Source organism: Ammodytes marinus, assembly GCF_949987685.1.
Source record: "Ammodytes marinus genome assembly, chromosome: 1".
NCBI lineage: Eukaryota > Metazoa > Chordata > Actinopteri > Uranoscopiformes > Ammodytidae > Ammodytes > Ammodytes marinus.
In genome coordinates, this window is record NC_137230.1 from 1977201 (window position 1) to 1995245 (window position 18045).

General features: G+C 43.5%; 1 protein-coding gene across 4 annotated transcripts in view; it reads right to left on the reverse strand.

Annotated features, from left to right (window-relative positions):
• tpcn2 (two pore segment channel 2) overlaps nt 1-18045 on the reverse strand; it is a 50032-nt gene that overhangs the window by 12851 nt on the left and 19136 nt on the right. For 2 of the 4 annotated variants that reach the window (XM_080027499.1, XM_080027496.1), the window contains exons 5-12: nt 17699-17815; nt 17238-17344; nt 9016-9088; nt 6374-6473; nt 6142-6207; nt 1353-1417; nt 435-526; nt 206-287 (exon numbers count right to left, since the gene is read on the reverse strand). In XM_080027499.1, the coding sequence (XP_079883625.1) occupies nt 206-287; nt 435-526; nt 1353-1417; nt 6142-6207; nt 6374-6473; nt 9016-9088; nt 17238-17344; nt 17699-17815 (702 nt within the window). The remainder of the gene's footprint in view (nt 1-205; nt 288-434; nt 527-1352; nt 1418-6141; nt 6208-6373; nt 6474-9015; nt 9089-17237; nt 17345-17698; nt 17816-18045) is intronic. The other 2 variants (XM_080027497.1, XM_080027498.1) reach the window with 2 other exon arrangements.

Genomic DNA, 18045 nt, shown 5'->3' on the forward strand with positions numbered 1-18045 from the left:
ACAGAGAGAGACAGAGAGAGGGAGAGAGACAGAGATAGACAGAGAGAGAGGGTGAGAGAGAGAGAGACAGAGAGAGACAGAGAGAGAGAGAGAGAGACACAGAGAGAGAGAGAGAGAGACAGACAGAGAGAGACAGAGAGAGGGAGAGAGACAGAGATAGACAGAGAGAGAGGGCGAGAGAGAGAGCAGTGAGTGTGTCTCTGACCTTAGTGATGGCTGCTCTGTAGTAGCTCTTCATGTGGACTCTGGACATCACCTCCAGCACTGCACCAACACGCACACGCTCCCTGTGACACATCACAACAACAACTCTCCATATGTTTTCCCCTTGCATGGTGTGTGTGTGTGTGCATGCGTGTGTGCGTGTGTGTGTGTGTGCGTGCGTGTATGTGTGTGTGTGTGTCTTACCCATAGATAGTAAATAATGGTCTTACCTAGCAGCCTGTCTGTCCCCCAGGCAGCTGAGGACTTGGAATGTGGCTCTGATGCCCAGTCGTCTCCTGAGGATGGATGTTTGGACCGACATCTGCTCCAAAACATTTGGGAGATATTCACTGATCTTGACAAAAAAGAGGTTTTGAAAAACAAGCATTCTCCAGAATTGCTGACTCCCCTTTAAGCAAACACATCATCTATTATATGCCAATGTTGCTGGGCGTATGCTGTGGCACACTGTCAGAGGATCCCCTATGGATACATCCTAGGTTCTCCCACGGACCAGCCCATATCCAGCAGGGAACAAGGGAGTTACAGCAGTCATGACTAGCTAACTTCCAGTCAGTGACTGCAGTTAGCAGTCCCCTCCCTCGTCCCTACGTCACCACATTAATGCACTGCGGTCTTCAAGCAGCGAGTTATCTAGCATCATCTCAGAACCATAAGATAAAACATGATAAAAACCATCAAAATAGACATTGGTTCCGCCATTGTAGGCGCATACACATTCACCCATCTGTCGCTCAACACGTGCACCGGCAGTGAGACGGGTGCCAGTTTGTAGCGTTCTCTCTTCTGATTGGTTATCAGTAGTGGGATCCCCGAAAAGTTTATTTGCCGATTACATGCAGAGCGAGTGACTAAAAGAGATCGGCTTTATGAAACGTGCACAGTATATAAGTGATCACTGTATGAATAAAGAGCGATTTAACACTTATATTAACATAAATAAATCGGTTACTTCACCTTTAACTAACAAAGCCTCTCCCATCATCACAGGATCACAGTCTGCAACATTGAATCTAAACAGCATTTAAACATAGTGCAGACCGGCCACCACCACTAGAGGACTATGCTCGTACTGGGGGCTTCCAGTATGAATGTGTGGAGCTGCATGATCATGATGTTTGACTCACCAGTAAATATCCCCTGAACTGGTTGTAGATGATGGCTGTCAGGAGGTTCATCAGACAGTAGGTTCCTGCAAAGAATGGAAAAAAAATCTCCCTAAAACACTTGACTATATACAGGTCCTTCTCATATAATTAGCATATTGTGATAAAGTTGATTATTTTCCATAATGTAATGATAATAATTGAACTTTCATATATTTTAGATTCATTGCACACCAACTGAAATATTTCAGGTCTTTTGTTGTTTTAATACTGATGATTTTGGCATACAGCTCATGAAAACCCCAAATTCCTATCTCAAAAAATTAGCATATCATGAAAAGGTACTCTAAACGAGCTCTTAACCTAATCATCTGAATCAACTAATTAACTCTTAACTGCAAAAGATTCCTGAGGCTTTTAAAAACTCCCAGCCTGGTTCATTACTCAAAACCGCAATCATGGGTAAGACTGCCGACCTGACTGCTGTCCAGAAGGCCATCATTAACACCCTCAAGCAAGAGGGTAAGACACAGAAAGAAATTTCTGAGCGAATAGGCTGTTCCCAGAGTGCTGTATCAAGGCACCTCAGTGGGAAGTCTGTGGGAAGGATAAAGTGTAGCAGAAAACGCTGCACAACCAGAAGAGGTGACCGGACCCTGAGGAGGATTGTGGAGAAGGGCCGATTCCAGACCTTGGGGGACCTGCGGAAGCAGTGGACTGAGTCTGGAGTAGAAACATCCAGAGCCACCGTGCACAGGCGTGTGCAGGAAATGGGCTACAGGTGCCGCATTCCCCAGGTCAAGCCACTTTTGAACCAGAAACAGCGGCAGAAGCGCCTGACCTGGGCTACAGAGAAGCAGCACTGGACTGTTGCTCAGTGGTCCAAAGTACTTTTTTCGGATGAAAGCAAATTTTGCATGTCATTCGGAAATCAAGGTGCCAGAGTCTGGAGGAAGACTGGGGAGAAGGAAATGCCAAAATGCCTGAAGTCCAGTGTCAAGTACCTACAGTCAGTGATGGTCTGGGGTGCCATGTCAGCTGCTGGTGTTGGTCCACTGTGTTTTATCAAAGGCAGGGTCAATGCAGCTAGCTATCAGGAGATTTTGGAGCACTTCATGCTTCCATCTGCTGAAAAGCTTTATGGAGTTGAAGATTTCATTTTTCAACAAGACCTGGCACCTGCTCACAGTGCCAAACCCACTGGTAAATGGTTTACTGACCATGGTATTACTGTGCTCAATTGGCCTGCCAACTCTCCTGACCTGAACCCCATAGAGAATCTGTGGGATATTGTGAAGAGGAAGTTGAGAGACACCAGACCCAACACTGTGGATGAGCTTAAGGCCGCTATCGAAGCATCCTGGGCCTCCATAACACCTCAGCAGTGCCACAGGCTGATTGCCTCCATGCCACGCCGCATTGAAGCAGTCATTTCTGCGAAAGGATTCCCGACCAAGTATTGAGTGCATAACTGAACATAATTATTTGAAGGTTGACTTTTTTGTATTAAAAACACTTTTCTTTTATTGGTCGGATGAAATATGCTAATTTTTTGAGATAGGGATTTTTGGTTTTTCTTAACTTTTTTGCCAAAATCATCAATATTAAAACAATAAAAGGCTTGAACTACTTCAGTTGTGTGTAATGAATCTAAAATATATGAAAGTCTAATGTTTATCAGTACATTACAGAAAATATTGAACTTTATCACAATATGGTAATTATATGAGAAGGACCTGTATACCTGTATATATATATATATATATATATATATATATATATATAGGGCTGTCAAAATTAACGCGTTAACGCAGGGTGATTAATTTCTGGAATTAATGCGTTAATTTTTTTTAACGCATTTAACGCATGTGCAGAATGATCCGCCCCGTGCATCCCACCCGCTCTACACTACAGTCACTCTTACGCTGTGGCTGACCCAGGATCAGTAGCTGCGCACAGCCAAACATAGCAGCACGCTAGTCTATGTTTTAAACTACTAACCACGGACCTATAACTGCTGCTAACAGCCACGTCTGTGTCAGTCTGTGTCGTGTGCGGCAGTTGCTCTCGGAAGCAACAGGAGAAACATTCTGCTCCGTTCACGGAAGGAAACAAACGTCTGCAGTTTTCAGAGGTGTGTGTACGTGACAACAACGTCGGCGACACACAAACACACACACATACACTGGAGCGGAGGAAACTGGTGGATGTATCGGTACCGCGCTGATCTGCTTGTATCACAGGTTTCACTACAGAGGTGTCGGCCAGAACAGCACTTATGGCCAAAAACGTCAGACTATAAGCATGAGACTAGGAGAGGAGGAGTATGTTTTATCCGCTCTTTATTTTCCTTCTTTCACAGACACAGCAGCATAGATCGCAGGAAAAGAAACACAGGCGTAAACTCCGCTCGTGACTCGTGAGGAGACGTTACAACAGCTGTTGCGACCCGCGAATCGTGGCCGTTAATAACATGCATAAACTATAGCCTAATTTATAACAGCGATCGGGACTGCATGTAGGCTACTTACTCACTCACGGGTGATTCACATAAACTCAAATAAACACGTTTCACATGTGGAATGATCGATTACTGCGGCAACGCTCACACATCTGACCGAGGGAGAAGAGAAAGGAAACTTAGGGGCACTTTACACGGCCACGCAAAACGGTGCATACGCAGAAAAATTTCTGCGGTTGCACTATATCATTTACAGGAAAACAGCAAACGCAAACGCAAACGCAGGCATGAACCGCAGATTTTTGAGATCACCTCCGAGGGAGGATTTTTTGGAAAACTTAACGGTTTTGGTTTCCTGTAAACACCGAAACCATTTCCCCTGATAACGCTGACGTCACGGCTCCACCCTCACACATGCGCATTGCGTTTGGATATAAATAGGCATGCGCCGTCTTTGTAGGTCCACGTGCGCCAGTTGGAAAACAACAACAACAATGGCGGATCACCGAGCTGTATTCATTGTGCTCATGGACGTTGTGCTGTTGCTGATGCATTTGTTATCGTGCCACCAATCGCTCCTACAAGCAAATAGGGAAAGAGTTGTGCTCTGCCTGTTTTTCTAGCTAAATAAACGTGTGTCACTTCTATATGCCAGGGACACGGCTCTACATTAAAAAAACACTATCAGCGTGCAGCGGTTAAGTTAGGCTACTGTTCAACAAAAGGAGCATTAAGGCTATGGCTTCACAGTAAAAGCATTTCACTGGCTAAACATTCATAGCATTTCGCTGGACACACGTGAGTTGACTTTTATTTTGAAGTACGCCTAACATGAAAATATCCGCTCACGAAGCCCCTTCACTATCAGCAAGTCTGCTGTTTTTCCGAGTTCAATGCGGTGAAATAAGAGGACAGAAAGCTTGTCTTTTACAATATTTGTAACCCCAAGCTTACACCAACCGCTTTATGAACGTTAGTGGCATTAATTTTCGGTTACAGTAAGGTTTTATGCATCAAATTGTACCGGAAGAGCTATCTACTAGGCTGTGTCACCGCTGACTATTGGCTTGGCATGGCTGCTACTTCAGCGATTTCGGCCCGTTTCCTCTGAAAACTTTGTGTACGGGTGAAGATGTCAGATAAATTGTGTCTGAACGGGTTTTTTTTTTTTAAACCAAAAACGGGAAAACTCACGTTTTCACCGTGTAAAGTGCCCCTTAGCCTACTAAACAGACTCTCCGGCCGACTGACGTCACGGCCCTAACTGACAGTTATCCACACTGAATAAAACACATCTTAACACACTGTAAAAAATATCAAACACTAACTTATGAACTTTGGGGCCTTTTCTACACACACACACGAACGAACTGCAATCAGGTTGTATTCAGGAATGCAAAACCATGGATTCACTCAATACATGCCATTATAGCCTATGCTATATTTGCTGAATAGAGACAGACACATTTAAGTATGGTGTGGTTGTTTTAGTTGATTATAATTTATTTGCAGTAATTACACCATCATTTGGATTTTCAATGAATAAAAACTACATTTAAATGTATATATTCACCTTCTGTCCTTTATCTTTCAATTCATATAACAATATACAGAAAAAATGGTAATTTTTTGGGCCTATTTCGAATGGTAGAATTAATCGTGATTAATCGTGATTAATCCACGGAATCCTGTGATTAATCTGATTAAATTTTTTAATCGCTTGACAGCCCTAATATATATATATAATATACCCTTACCCTGATCATCTTCTATCACTTAAGCCCCTATCTCACTGGGCTGTGACTGTTAGCTACAAGTTAGAGACTGCAATCACGAGGGAGTCTCTAAACTGTCTTCAAACGTTCGCACCGGGTTCTCAATTTCCTTGCAGGAGTCGCAGAGCCTCGCAGTCCTGTCGCTTGAATTTTGAACATGTTCAAAAAATGTTCTCTCAAAATAGTCTCAGAGTCGTCGCAGGTGTGTCGCAGGTTTGTCGCACGCGTCTCAAACCCTTCTCAATTTAGTCTATGTGAGTCAGAAAGTGCGAGACGTGTGAGACAACTTTGCGAGGGTCTGGCGACATATGAAACCAAATTGCGACTGATTTGAATAGACTGATAAAAATAGACACTGACATTCCGTTCGTGCGACGCTCGCGAGATATAAATGCTCCCGGCAAGTTTTGGCCAGGACATTCGCAAACGTGTCGTAGGTTCCAACTCAGTGAGTTAATTCGCATATTTTCTCTCAATTTTGTATCTCCAACTTCTCGCAAACAGTCGCAGCCCAGTGAGATAGGGGCTTAAGATTCAATGAGGGACGCTGCACAGAATAATTATCACTGCTTACCAATGACACTGAAGGTGACAAAGAAGATGGAATAGGCTCTGTTTAGGGAGTAGGCTGGGATCATCACTGTGAAAGGGCAGAAGACATGTTGAAAAGATGACAATGACAACACTAGAGAAACAGTGTGCAGTAGAGACTGCTGGGCTGTGTACTAGAGAAACAGTGTGCAGTAGAGACTGCTGGGCTGTGTACTAGAGAAACAGTGTGCAGTAGAGACTGCTGGGCTGTGTACCGTCTGGGTTGTTGGCTGTGGTGAGCAGCACCAGCAGAGAAGTAAAGGAGTTGGTCAGGTTCCTGAAGTGGAGCTCCCACTCCCCATTCTGCTTTGGATCCTGAACACACACACACACACACACACACACACACATACACACACACACACACACACACACACACACACACACACACACACACACACACACACACACAGACACACAGACACACACAGACACACACATACACACACACACACACACACACACACACACACACACACACACAGAGGAGAGGACATGAGGAAGGGAAAGATGCACCCACCCACTATTTTACAATCACATTCACATATCTGGGTTTTGGATATCATATCGGCCGATACTGTTTTTTTTTTTTTTTAACCTTTATTTATACAGATAAATGTTTTAAAAGGGAGACCTGTTCCCTTTCCCACGTTACCATTCACACACACATTCATACACCGATAGCAGCAAGCTAACTTTCGACATAGACATGAGGCAAGGTGGGTGAAGTGTCTTGCCCAAGGACACAACAACCATGACACAGGTGGCAGGGCGGGGATCGAACCTCCAACCCTTCGATCATTGGCCGACCCGCTCTACCACGTGAGCCACAGTTGCCCCGATACTAGCCGATATCATAATTATTCTACATTTCTTTGTTGGTGGTGATGTTATGTGTAAGGTTAGGAAGGCTTAAGCAACACAGCAATTCTAAATTAAAAGAGCAAAAAAATAAAATGCATAAAGGTTTATCTGAACTGCTTTGAACGATTTGAATACAGAAGAGCATCAGAACTGAAGAAGATCAACATTTTGAATGAGCTCATTACTCATTTCTGACAGAACATCGACATTGCCCTTCACAACTTAAGACATCTCTGCTGAATACATATTTTTGTGTTAACTTGATTGTTGTCATGTTTGGGTTATTGGTGTATAAATATAATATGTGAATCAGTCTCACCATCAAATATTTGTTTTGAATGTTGTTGGACATCACCTCGGAATCGGACATGGTGTTTGTCTCCTGTCAATGTAACTGAATTCACATGAACGCGCATAGCTGTCGTTCAGAGGGAGGAACTACAGCAGGTAGAGCGTTGGGAAAACAGCCGTTGGAATCCCAACGGCTGTTTTCTCGCAAACTCTCAACCCCAGCTTTAAAGGGCTACATGCAGGGCTGTACGCTTATTTTTTTAGGTGGTAGCACTGGTGCTAGCAAGCAAAAAAATTCAGTAGCACAAAAATAAATTTGGTAACACACAAAGTATGATCGAAAATTTGCATAACCTTAACCCTTGCATTTCACTGTAATTACTTTTGAGCATCTCATCTTGGTCTCCTTTGAGATTCTCAATTAATATGATATCCTAGTGTGTGCAGTAATAATTATAGAAGAATGAATAGGGGTGCACTGATTGCAATTTAGACAAAAGAATCTAACCTGCCAATTGCAATTGTTTGCTGATTCAGAATAATTTTTCCCCATAAAAATATAAAAATAATATCTATATCTATATATGTTTTGTATATACATATAATTATTATATTAATAATAATAATTGTTTTTAGAAAATGTCCTTCTGTTAATTAAAACCAAACTTTAAAACATTAAACATAGCCTATTAAATAAATAAGTATACATATTGGTACAATTTAGGATAAATTAAATAGGTTGTTGTGAATGTGTTGGAAGTTGTTCTTCAGTGGCTTATTTCAAACTTTGTTTTTAGACTACTGTTGACTTTTCTCTGCAGCTGAATGAGTTGCCTTTCTAGCTAGAGCACTGCAGGGCTGTGAAGCGCTAACTTCCTGTTCTTACCGGCTTCAAGATAAAAGTCAACTCACGTTTGGCTAGTAACAGGCTTTTAACGTGAAGGCGCACAGGAAATGTTCTGTTTGCACACGCGCTAACTTAACTGCGGTAATCTCCTTCCGGTTATTACCTTTGGTGAAGTTTTTATACGGTAGAATCGCTGCACGAGCACAGATCCCGAGGACACATATCTTTCACCAGCCAAAGTGAAGGGTGGACTCAATAACTTACTTGCCTAAGACTACATTTACCCCCATTTGGAGTGTTAATGTAGAGCCCTCTAAGCAGTGTTGTGCATCTCTCCTCTGTGTTTCAAAGACTCTCCTCATTATCAACTAGCACTAGTGCGAATGGACTTGTATTCATCATCGCACGTGATCAATTTCAGTAGCAAATGCGATCAAAACTGTCGCACTGTACAGCCCTGCTACATGCTTACTTTGGTTCCAAAGCCTGAGGTCTCCATAATCTAGTCGAGTGAATTAAAGATTTTTTCTCGTTTAAACATATTTCACTTCCACACATCCAACCGTTTCTGGGCCAGTTTGTGACGTTGATTGAGTCATTTTTTTAAACCTGTGTCTCTATTTTTTCAACTGTATTTTTAAATATGGACTAGAGGCATTTGTTTGACAGTGATCCACACAAGCACACACACACACACACGCACGCACGCACGCACGCACGCACGCACGCACGCACACACACACACACACAAACAAACAGACAAACAAACACACAAACAAACACACACACACACACAGGCAGCAATATTGTACAGTGTGTAGTGTGTGTATTTGACAGGGTGGGACTTGAACTCACCTCAGTTTTAGCAAACAGCAGCATGCCGATCATAGTGAAGAGACAGAGGTGGAGCGCCAGCAGAAGGATGACACTGCACACACACAAGAACACACACACTTTCTCTATTTCTTATAGATATGCTTCATTAAAACCCAATAGTCTCTTAAATCATTTCAATATTCTAAAGGTTTATGCAATGCCCATTAGTTTTATCTCTGAACAATTATGCTTCTTTAGTTCAGTATGGCAGCCGGCTCTAAATATTACAATATCTCAGACTGAGCTCAGACTGCCTAACATGAAACTTTATTACTGGCCAGCCCAAGTATGTGCTGACATGTATTATTTTCTACAGCTTGGACATAGATAGAACATAATACATTCAAACTGTTCACTGTACTACAACGGGTAACACTTTAGTTTGATAGTCCACTGTTGACACTCAACAAGCCATCAGTAGATATGCAGTTGCATGTCAACAGTGAAGGAGTTGATATTCAACAGAACTATCTCAACAGATAAGTAACATGTATTCAACTAACTGCTAGTTAACTATAAGTTGCACTATTAGTAGATGGTTAGTTGATATTCAACAGAGCTTGTTCAACAAATAAGAAACATGCATTCAACTAACTGTAAGTTAACTATAAGTTGCACAATTAGTAGATGGTTAGTTGATATTCAACAAAACTCTTTCAACAGATAAGAAACATGCATTCAACTAACTGTCAGTTAACTAGTAGAACATTTTATTTTGTTTAACGATTTTACAAAAACTGTCTGCAACAGATGTTATAATTTTCACAGCATGTTATTTACAAATATTCAACTGTAGAGTGTCAACTTCTAGTAAGTTGACTATCAACTGTCCCCCACTCACAAGGTACATATCTCATCTAATGAATGAACAGTCACGATCTGTTGATCCTACGTTCATTGTAAAATAAATATAAGAATATGTTAACAATCGGGGCGCTCCGGTGGCTTAGTGGATAGAGTGCGTACCATATTGGCTGCGGCCTTTGTTGCAGTGGTCGTGGGTTCGAGTCCGACCCATGGACCTTTACTGCAGGTCATCCCCCATAAGCAGTGTTGAGAAGAGTTTAGTGTCTACAAACTATTAACAGCAACATAGGAAAAGTTTGGTAGTTGACTGTTGTTGATGACACTCAACTGTTTTCACTTTAACTTGATAGTCCTAAAACCTTTTTACAAATACTAAGTTGAAGAGATTGACTTATAGTTTGTTGATTGTCAATTATAGATTAGTTGACAATCAACATATAGTCAACTACACATAGGGTGCCTACATATTGATTGTTAACATATTCTTATCTTAATTTTACAATGAACGTAGGATCAACAGAGGGTTGACTGTTCATTCATTAGATGAGATATGTAGTCCTACCTTGTGAGTGGGGGGACAGTTGATAGTCAACGTATCAGAAGTTGACACTCTACTGAATGTAAGTTGAGTATTGGTAAATAACATGTTGTAAAAATTATAACGTCTGTTGCAGACAGTTTTTGTAAAATAAAAAGTTCTTATAGTTAAATTACAGTTGGTTGAATGCACGTTGCATTTTTGTTGACAGTTCTGTTGAATATCAACTAACTCACTGTTGACATGCAACACAAAATCTACTATAGTGCAACTTATAGTTAACTAGCAGTAGGTTGAATACATGTTACTTATCTGTTGAGATAGTTCTGCTGAATATCAACTAGGGCTGTCAAATTAACGCGTTAATTTTGATTAATTAATCACAGAAAAATTAACGCTATGGACGGTTTATGGGATGCTTCGGGCAAATAAGCATGAAGGTAGGAAGACATCTTACTTTATTCTCCACAGTGTCTGTGCATTATTGATTTAGTGGGTGCAACAATGTAGGTTCAAAACAGTATCTCTCAATCTTCCTCCGTGTGTCTCAATTTTGTTTGCTAGCTGTCTCGCCTCCCGCGCAAACGGACACCCGCCCCGTGTGTGTGTGTGTCAATATTTTTGCCTATGAGTACGACGATGGTGAATGAATCTGTGGCAGTGCAGCGCTGTCTGTTGTGGAGACAGAAGTTACGAGAGACGGAGAGAGAGAGAGAGAGAGAGAGAGAAACAAACTGTAGTAGGTTATACAGCTGTTTATAAACAGGCATACAAGTGTCATAAAAGTATGCGATTAATTTAGATTAATTAATCACAGAGCCTGTAATTAATTAGATTAATTTTTTTAATCGCTTGACAGCTCTAATATCAACTCATTCACTGTTGACATGCAACTGCATATCTGATAGCTTGTTGAGTGTCAACAGTGGCCTATCAAAATGAAGTGTTACCCTACCACGTATCTACCTTGTATTTACATCACAAGCGAAAATGGCTCACACCTTTGTAAATGAAACTAATGGCGCTTTTCCACCGCCCATGTAGCTCGACTCGACTCAACTCGACTCGACTCAACTTGGTTTGGTAGCAGCACGGGTCGTTTTCCACCGCAAATAGTACCTCCTGAACGTGGGTGGGGTTGTCGTAAGGGGCTGAAAGCCTACTCCGGAGCAAAGTAGCAAAGCAGAAATTACGAGCAGTTGTTGCACTATTAACTGAACCAACCGCCAAAAACACAGATGAAAAATGTTTAAGAAATACCCCCCTTGTATCTGTTTGCTAAAAGAAGTAGAAGAATATTGCTACGGGCCATTAAAAGGGATGGTTGTTGTCCCGATGTGTGACTCTGCCACACAGTCAGCTGTAGGGATGCGTCACGTACATCCCTATGCACGTAAACACGGGCATGATAAAGTTGACTGTTTAGTGCTTGTTTCAGGATACGTGTTTTCAAATGCAAGCCGTGTCTCAGCCTGAATATTTTATTGAGGTAATCAGTTCAGTCCGAGGCTTGTAATGTAATCGCTCGCTATCATGTCTGTCCCAGCTGGCTACTATTTAGCCTAGCTGCTAGCTGCCCTACATGTCTCCTCTCGTATGTTAAAAGTAACTTCCCCAACAACCAACACTGGGTGAGCTTAGCGAATATATGGAGAAAAATTTGGATATGTGATGCAAATCAAATGAAAGAAAGCCAGAGTAGGCTGCACGCGACGTAAATACACTCAAAAGTCCCGGAGAGTTGGGGAGAATAAACAACAGAATGAAGCCGGTAGTCTCTGGCCAATCAGAAGCGTCGGCAGACGGCCGGCCACTGATTGGCCAGACAATAGTCTCTGGCCAATCAGTGGCCGGCCGTCTGCCGACGTCACCTTTTAGCATCGGCTCAGCTCGCTTGGAACCTAGAGCGAGGCGATACCAAAAAAGCAGCCGCTACCAGGTACCAGGTACCATGAAATTGCGGTGGAAACGCCAAAAATGCGAGTCGAGTCGAGTCGAGTCGAGTCGAGCTGATACCATGCGGTGGAAAAGCGCCATAACTGTCAATTTGGCACACATAGCAGTTTGGGGAAATGATAGTTTCAGATCTGAGAGACTTGAAGTAGGGTTTAAACACTGGACGGCTAATGAAACAAGTATATATTTTATACTGAAGGTACTCTCATGATATTTCAACAATTAGTAGAAAGAGTGACAGCATGCTAATCCCCAAATTCCTAATAATTATATTGATGCTATGAAGAGATTGGTATCCTGTTTAATTGTACGTGGGATTGTCCGACGCTTCCAAAAAGAAGTACTTGAGCTGAGTTTAAATTGGCAAAAGAAAAAATGACTTACATAATGAGAGGCAAAGTGGAGGATGTTTATAAGGTTTGGAGCCCTTTCTCACAATTTCATACTGTATACGACCTGACTGTAGCTGTGATGTCATTCTAAGTTAGCTTTTATATCTTTTTTAATAATGTTTGTTAATGATGTCATGAGTGTTGTACTATTGGGGATGGGAGGGAAGGTTTTGTCAATGTTTGGTCTATTTATTCACAATGAGCAAAAAGCCAAGAAGTACAGTAGTGATGAAACCAGATTAATAATAACTAGAAAATCCCGCGGAGATTTTGAAAGTACGGGCAGGCCGCCAAACCCCGCTTCGGCGGCGCCCCGCCCGTCAGCCGGGCCAGAACGCTTCTACGAACTGCCGCCGCGGGCTTTCCGAACTCCAGTCCCGAGTTGTGGCCGTCCCCTGATGCTGTGTATACAATTTGGTGATGATAGGTTGGAAATCCACAGAGTGAATGTGACTTCACTGTATTTCAGGTCATGTAAGTTAGAGAAGAAAGAAAATAATGGCTGACCCCTATGGTCCAAGAGGCTTTATTGTAGAGCACCATGAGCTGTACATGTGTAAGAAATGTCAAGTCAATCAGAGTCAGGGGGAAAGGGGCGTGGCCTGTCAAACATTGCATTTTTGAATGATGGTTTTCGCATTTGTGGGGGCCCCTATGGGTTAATCTCGACAAGTTTAGAGGGCCATGCTACCACATGTCTTCTGCACATATCCTGCAAGTTTCATGATGATAGGACCTATGGTCAATTAGTTATGGCCAATTTGTTATTAAGCCCTGACCCTGCATAAACGTTTTAGTCAATGGCGGCCATGTTTTCCAAGCTATCCTACTAATATTTTTCGGAGACGTGCGTCATAGTCCCCCGGGGCTTCGTGAGACATTTGGTGTTGATAAAGTAAAACTTGACCAAGTTGTGGATAAAACCCTGTTTTTCAGTTTATGCTAATTAGCCGAAAATATTTCCAGGTTGACTTTAATGATCCAAGAGGCTTTTTTGTAGAGCACCCTAAAATACATCTGTGGGAGAAATTTCAAGTCAATCGGACTTACGGTGTGCGGGGCGTGGCCTCTCAAACTTTCTTCAGTCGGGGCTTAATAACAGCGCCCCCTAGCGGAAATTCAAAAAACTGTCCGAGAGGCTATATTGTAGCGCACCATGAGCTGTACAAGTGTAATACAGGTCAATCAGAGTCAGGGGGCATTTGTGGCGCCCCCTATGGGTTAATCTCGATAAGCTTTGAGGGACATGCTACCACATGACTTCTGCACATACCCAGCAAGTTTGATGATGATAGGACCTATGGTTAAAGGCCTACTTCACCGGTTTGAATATGAAGGTGTATTGAATTCTGAGATCCTATGTAGTATAAATGTGCGAAAAAAATTGAAATCGGTTCATCCTAGCCTGAGAAAAGGCAGAAAGAGAAAAAACACTCTTTCTGCCTTTTCTCAGGCATGAACCAATTTTAATTTTTTTGGGGAGGGGAGGAGCCTAACACTGTAAAGGGGGGAGCCTAATGTGGTAAAGGGGAGGAGCCTAATGATGTAAAGGGGAGGAGCCTAATGTTGTAAAGGGGAGGAGCCTAACATGGTAAAGGGGAGGCGCCTAATATTGTGAAGGGGAGGAGCCTAACACTGTAAAGGGGGGAGCCTAATGTGGTAAAGGGGAGGAGCCTAACGTGGTAAAGGGGAGGAGCCAAACGTGGTAAATGGGATGAGCCTAATGCTGTAAAGGGGAGGAGCCTAACATGGTAAAGGGGAGGAGCCTAATGCTGTAAAGGGGAGGAACCTGACATGGTAAAGGGGAGGAGCCAAATGTGGTAAAGGGGAGGAGCCTAACATGGTAAAGGGGAGGAGTCTGACATGGTAAAGGGGAGGAGCCTAATGCTGTAAAGGGGAGGAGCCTGACATGGTAAAGGGGAGGAGCCAAATGTGGTAAAGGGGAGGAGTCTGACATGGTAAAGGGGAGGAGCCTAATACGGTAAATGGGAGGAGCCAAATGCTGTAAAGGGGAGGAGCCCAACACGGTAAAGGGGAGGAGCTTAATGTTGTGAATGGGAGGAGCCTAACGTGGTAAAGGGGAGGAGCCTAAAGTTGTAAAGGGGAGGAGCCAAACGTGGTAAAGGGGAGGAGCCTAATGTTGTAAAGGGGAGGGGCCTGACATGGTAAAGGGGAGGAGCCAAATGTTGTAAGGGGCGGAGCCTAACGTGGTAAAGGGGAGGAGCCTAATGATGTAAAGGGGAGGAGCCTGGCACTGTAAAGGGGAGGAGCCAAATGTGGTAAAGGGGAGGAGCCTAACACGGTGAAGGGGCGGAGCCAAACGTGGTAAAGGGGAGGAGCCTAATGCTGTAAAGGGGAGGAGCCTGACACTGTAAAGGGGAGGAGCCAAATGTTGTAAATGGGAGGAGCCTAACGTGGTAAAGGGGAGGAGCCTAATGTTGTAAAGGGGAGGAGCCTAACACGGTAAAGGGGCGGAGCCAAACGTGGTAAAGGGGAGGAGCCTAATGTTGTAAAGGGGAGGGGCCTGACATGGTAAAGGGGAGGAGCCTAATGTTGTAAAGGGGAGGAGCCTAACGTGGTAAAGGGGAGGAGCCACATGTTGTAAAGGGGCGGAGCCTAACGTGGTAAAGGGGAGGAGCCTAATGATGTAAAGGGGAGGAGCCTAACACGGTAAAGGGGAGGAGCCACACGTGGTAAATGGGAGGAGCCAAATGCTGTAAAGGGGAGGAGCCTAACACGGTAAAGGGGAGGAGCTTAATGTTGTAAAGGGGAGGGGCCTAACATGGTAAAGGGGATATATTGTAGAGCTGTACAAGTGTAAAGGTGCCAACACACTGCACATCGGCGCGCGACAAGTTTACATAGAAAGTCAATGTATTTCGAGAGAATTGGCGGCCGGCGGCGAGCGGTTCACGCTGCGCGGCCAGGGGCGGCGCGGCCGCCGCAGAAGTTGAAAATATTGAACTTTTCGCCGCCGGCCGCCCCGCGATTGCCAATCAGCGTTGAGCTCCTCCCGACGTCACTCGGGTGAGTCTGCTGAGCTACAAGACACGTGAAACCTGGCTGGCGGTGCAGTCGGGAAAGGAGGGATGAAGGGAAAAAAGGAAAAGACAGAGAGAGAGAGAGAGAGAGAGAGAGAGAAAGAGAGAGGGAGAAAGTTCCAACACATCGATAAAATGTATGACAGCAGTTTAATGACACACCTTTTAGTAAAAGGAGCAAGGAATAGACTCACATTATAGAAGAGAGAAGGAGAGAAAGCCAGGGAAGATGTACTGCAGATGAGTGAATATGCAGAGACAATGCAAACTAAATACGACAACTGACACTTCCAAACATTTCCCTAAACATCACAACAATATCAGAGGTGAAAACAAATCTGGAAAAACGGAAAATCTGTTTGGGTTTTCTCTACATGTTGAGTGTGTATATGCACGGCCATGGATACATATGTGCGTGTGTGTGTGTGGGCGGGTTGTGTGTGTATGTGTGTGTGGGCGCATGTGTGGGTGTGTTTACAAAGCTTGGGTGGCAGGTGGCGGGGAGAAATGTGTGAGAGGTGCAGTGAGACCAATACAAGGGCCGATGGCAGAGATGATGAAGGCAGAATACTTCAGAGACCCTCCCAACAAAAACAAATCAGTGAGGATGACGACGATGATGAGAGAGATGTAAATAGCGGGAAGAAATTGGGCGTGCACATTCAATGAGTCATCGGGCGGCCGGCGGCGGACACAAATGAGCCAAAATGATCACGCGGCGCGGAACCTGCGATTCGCGCGGCCAACCGCCGTGCCGCGGTGTGCAGTGTGTTGGCACCTTAAGAAATTTCAAGTCAATCAGAGTCAGGGGGCATTGATAGGACCTATGGTTAAGGAGTTATGGCCAATTTGTTGATAGGCCCTGCCCCTGCGTAAACTTTTTGGTCCATGGCGGCTATGTTTTTCAAGTTGTCCTACTAATGTTTTACGGTTATGTTTATTGTAGTCTTCACGAGAAATTTGGTGTTGATACAGTCAAATTTGTGGATAAAGTTGAGGATAAAGTTGTGGATAACACCCTGTTTTTCAGTTTATGCTAATTAGCGGAAAATATTCATAGGCGGACTTATATGGTCCCAGAGGCTTTTTTGTAGAGCACCCTAACATACACCTGTGTGAGAAATTTCAAGTGAATCGGACTTACGGTGTGCGGGGCGTGGCCTCTCAAACTTTCTTCAGTCGGGGCTTAATAACAGCGCCCCCTAGTGGAAATTCCCAAAACTGTATAATAGCACACCCCGTGGGGTGGGGACGCACGTTGTGTGAAATGTTTGCATGTCTGCGTGTAACGGTGTGGGAGGAGTAGCAGCTAGAAAATGTGGCGGAAGAATAAGAAGTAAGAAAAAGTATGGTGGAGAGTAATAATTACGGGCCCTCAATTCTTTCGGGCCCGTACTTAATAATCCTTGAATTGTAATATGTTGCATAAACACATAGTTGTTAGATAGTGTTGCTTGTGTCAGATACCTGGCGATCTCTGGCAGCGTTCTCTTGATGCACTTGAGAGTCTTCTTCATGAGCGAAGAGTTCTGCAGGAGGAAGAACGGTCGGAGGAGGCGCCGCACTCTCAGCTTCTGATCAACAGGGAACAGATCAGATCAAGGTTTGACATGCAGGCTGTGTTCACCCTCCTCCCAAGGCAATCACACTATTTATTTATTGCTTTATTTGACACTAGGGACAATGCACAGCTCCTTAGCAGTTCCAGAGTTAGCTATAAGCTCATTTTCATCTGTAGACCCAGGGCAGGAAACAGAGGATAGCATATCTGTCAAAAAGGAAACCTAACACTCAAGTATAAAAACAATAACAAACGATTTTACAACAGTAAAAACACAGCAACACAATCCCAACAATAAAATCCCAACCCCCCCACGCCCCATAGGGTTTTGATGGAGTGATAACCTCTTCTAACACAACAGGCTCACCTCATCACACTCCATGCTCACAGACAACATCCAGTCGATGGTGGAGAATGTAAGGACCACTGTGTAGCCCATCAGCCATTTACTCTTCCTGAATTCCTCCCAGCCAATCAGGTAGCTCTGTTGAAGTCAAGTCAACTTTATTTACTGTATACAGTACATTAATAATGGCAGCGGTAGACCAAAGTGCTGTGCAGCAAAAAGGTGAAACAATAAACACGAATACATCATACAATAACATTTAAAAAGTAACATTAAAAGTAAACTTTAAGATATTATAAAATAATAGGAAGAGTAGTAGAATCTAATGGCAGTGAAGCAAGAGTTCAAATTGATAATGTGAGGTAACT